The sequence below is a fragment of the Diplotaxodon limnothrissa genome, linkage group LG4, assembly GCF_057381915.1.
Source record: "Diplotaxodon limnothrissa isolate DT_005_m linkage group LG4, D_limnothrissa_male_GT1.1, whole genome shotgun sequence".
NCBI classification, from domain to species: domain Eukaryota; kingdom Metazoa; phylum Chordata; class Actinopteri; order Cichliformes; family Cichlidae; genus Diplotaxodon; species Diplotaxodon limnothrissa.
Window position 1 is genome coordinate 17693687 of NC_140599.1, and position 3594 is coordinate 17697280.

General features: G+C 38.1%; 1 protein-coding gene across 1 annotated transcript; it reads right to left on the bottom strand.

Moving 5' to 3' along the window:
- Positions 1-799: 799 nt before the first annotated feature.
- On the bottom strand, positions 800-2684 carry LOC146633575 (uncharacterized). Its single transcript, XM_085351867.1, has 3 exons — positions 2651-2684; positions 874-1729; positions 800-814 (listed from the first exon to the last, which is right to left on the bottom strand). Exons 2-3 carry the CDS (start codon positions 1726-1728, stop codon positions 800-802), a joined length of 870 nt encoding a protein of 289 aa, XP_085207993.1. The 5' UTR covers position 1729; positions 2651-2684.
- Between the last annotated feature and the right edge of the window lie 910 nt (positions 2685-3594).

The following is a 3594-nucleotide window of genomic DNA, read 5'->3' on the forward strand; positions in this document are numbered from 1 at the left end:
ACAATGGAATAACTGTCATTCAGCTGGTTGTACCAAAGTGTTGTAGCTGCCTGATTCTCAGGACATGGAGTCAACATAATAACCCAGTAATTCTTGTCTTCTGGTGGTAATTTGTTTTTCTTTTTATCACACAATGTGAGATCAAACTAACTGAGTTTATTTCCTATACAATGAATAAACCCTTTTACAGTAAAGTTGTGAAATATGAGATGATGTAGTGTTAATTTAAAAATTACATGATTATTAAAATAGAAATAGACAAAGCTGGAAAAAAAACTGAGGCAATTTGTTTGAGCAGTGGGCAACAGAGCAACTAATCGTCATATCACCGTCTTTGTTTCACATCGAGGCACCACCAGGTGACAAGCTCTACTTCAAAAAGAGCATGGCAAGAGTCAAACAAGAAATAAATCCATAAATTAGCTGACTCAGTTACAGCTTTAAATCAGGGTATCGTCATAGTTATGTTAAGCCACCCTCTATTAAAGGAAACATAGGCAGATTAAACAAAATTTGCCCAATAAAAAGAAATTACTTTTTCAACAATCTTATGGATAAATGAAAAAGAATTTAGGGGCTGAGCTTCGGAAAAGAAAAGAAAAACCTGTCGGGGAGCGTATCAGGACAGCAGGAAGAAGATTAATGGTGAAATACTGTTTGCTCAAGGGTTTTGCAGTCAGTGGCAGTACACTGTAATAGAAAAGTTCAATTTAATAAGATAAGATTCCTTTATTAGTCCCACAAGTGAGAAATTTCATTTTAATCTGTGTGTTGACAATGATTGTAGTTAAATTAATGTTTAGGTGATAATGCCCTATATAGAATACCAACAATGAGACAAACAATCATGACAGCACAGATCAAAGAACAAACAGAGGTGTTGTCGTCCTGCAAAGTAGAGTTGAAGCTTTCTGGGAAGACAAAAGGATCTTGTTGCCTGCTCTCTGTGATATTGAGCACAGCATCACTTGGTGCGTTGCTTCTCTGTGATGGCTGTCGTCTGTTGTTGTGTTCGTGAGAGGAATTGCTCTTCTGGATCACAATAAACAGCAACAGTCCAAGACAAGCGAGGTCACCCCACGTGTTTCTTATCTCCAATAACTGGGAATCATTAGCACTGCTTCTAAAGTGGTCTCTGAGAAACATCAGTAAATTGATGTTATCATTGTTAATGGAAAACTTACTGATAGCTCTTAAGAGGTTAGTAGTGATCTCATATGTATGTTCTGGATCATACGCTGTCCCTCGATGTTCAGATGTCTCATAATGCTGTGTGATATAGACTCGGTCTATTATCTGTGAAGTTTGCCGTCCATGGTTCGGCTCCCAGACTCTGATTATGATCCGAGCCCTGTTGCCGTTCTCATCCTCTGATTGGATGACATGCTGTGGAAGCCGCAGAGATCCTTGTCGATGGATATTACCAAGACTGTAGTACTGATATCCCCTCGGCGGTTGACCCAACACCTCTTCATAGTTTCCATAATGATGTGAGCCATAATCAAAACTATTTGGGTCAAAGGGCAGACTTATGTCACCGTTTATGTCAATGTCAATTTCACTGGCAAACCAGTGGAGCAACCAGAGGCTCTGCTCAGGCACAGACTGGCCAAAGCCTACTGACCTCAGATCAGTGATTGAGTTGAGCGCTCGTCTTACAGCTGACACAGAGCTGAAGGTCAGGATGAGAGCCACACAGCAGCTCATCATTCTTCCAAACATCTTCATCCTGTGGAGATTTAAGAAATCACTGTTTTTATTGTTCATGCATACTTTATATTATTAATTATATTTTGATTAATAGGATAATCATGATTAAAACAGCTTTAAATGTATTCCTAGTTTATAATTTGATAGTCATTCAGCCACACAAACACTGAAACAGGTTTTGCTTTTTTTCTCCTGTCTGGTTTATACCATCTATTATGGGTTGGAATTGCTTTTTAAAATGTTGTTTTCTTCAGTTGAAATCAAAAGTTACTTTTTTAATATTAGAGTTTACTTTTAATTAAGAGGGTGTTAAGAGAGGCTTGTTAGTGAGAAATGTTGTTTTCTCAAACAGCTTTAACTTTGTGACATAAAGAGAGAAAATCACACTAATAACTTGTATCTGTAACTTGTTGGCTGAAGCCTCCTGTCAGCTTCAGATAAATAACAGGGAAGGATCGCTCAACACTCAGTTTACAGAGGATTAATTAAACAAAGCAAACTAAGTAATTCTTTAACAAAGAAGTGAAGCATATTTTATAGCCATGACCAAACATGCTTTTATTTTATTCATTACACTGCTTTTAAACCAGAATTTTATTTATGTTGTCAGGTGTGGCTCAGAAACGAGTCCAGTATCTAAAGCAGTGCGTGCGACACGACAACAACCAGGTTTCATGATACTCAACTCTCCCTCTGTCAGAAAGTTAAACTAATTATATTGTTTAAAACTGTAATACTGCAGACTAATAGATCATTTTTATGTGAACGAGTGTGCTTGTAATTTAAGAGAAGGTGGACTATGTGCAGTGTAATCCACTCCATGTTAAACCCACTTCACTGTATCTTGAAATGTAGAATAAATGCTGCATTAGAGACGAAGGTAAAGTCATGTGAGTGAAAATAAGTAAAAATGAATCCACCAGGAAATGAGAGAACTTACCTGTGTAAGTCTGCTGCTGCTGTTTGTGTGAGGACAGTCGTAGCTTCCTTTATGTTGTGCATTTCCTGGTAAATGAAACCAGAGCAACAAGCTCTGCTAGTTGTGAGTGTTTCTAGTTTAGCAGTCACTTAAAAGCAGATTGTTGATCTTTTTACTAGCAGGTTTATGTCCTGAGTCTATGGACTCAGTGGTTTTGTTTTGATTGTTATTATCTTTTGCTTCAATTTTATTCTGATTAAGATTTTCTAGTTCTGAGGTTTTGGTTTCTGTGTTCCCTCTGTGTTCCCTTCCCCCTACAGTCGACTGTAGGGTCAGAGACTGCAGTGGAGTAATTCAGCCTTCTATAAATCATGTCTGCAGGGTTGAATTAACTGCATTTACCTTCACCAGCTGGAGCACTGAGTCCATGTTTGTTTTAACAATTTTCCAGGTGATCACCAGTATAGAAGAGTTTGGAGGACAGATCCTTTGTCCAGTCATCTACATTTAGACAGAAACCCATCACTACAACCCAAGGGTATTGTAGGTCTTAACAAGCTGTTGCACCTGATTGAAAATAAGCATGAGTCAGCACCACAAGAGCTGTCCATTAAATTAATGTAAAGGACTTTAGAACTCCTTCATCAAGAAAGTCCGGCACAGAACACAACACGACATTGTTGCTATAAAAATTTGAATTGAGCACAAATGATTTAGGAAGGTTGTACAAGAGAAACATGCAGGTAGAAAGCCATTAAAGCGGCAAAGCAATATGGATTAAAAAAGAAAATGCACACAAAAATAAGGCAGAAACAGGAACCAAAATTGCCCAGACAGGATCCTGTCTGGGCAATTTTGGCTTACACCAATATATGGACGTTCCCACACACTCCAAAGGACACATTTTGGATCTTGTTTGCTGTATTGGTGTCACCCCTAAGAATTGTGCTGTATTGGACATGCCT

Bases quoted from the DNA above. Each gene is read 5' to 3' on its own strand.
- LOC146633575 (XM_085351867.1), bottom strand. From the start codon at position 1,728: ATGAAGATGTTTGGAAGAATGATGAGCTGCTGTGTGGCTCTCATCCTG.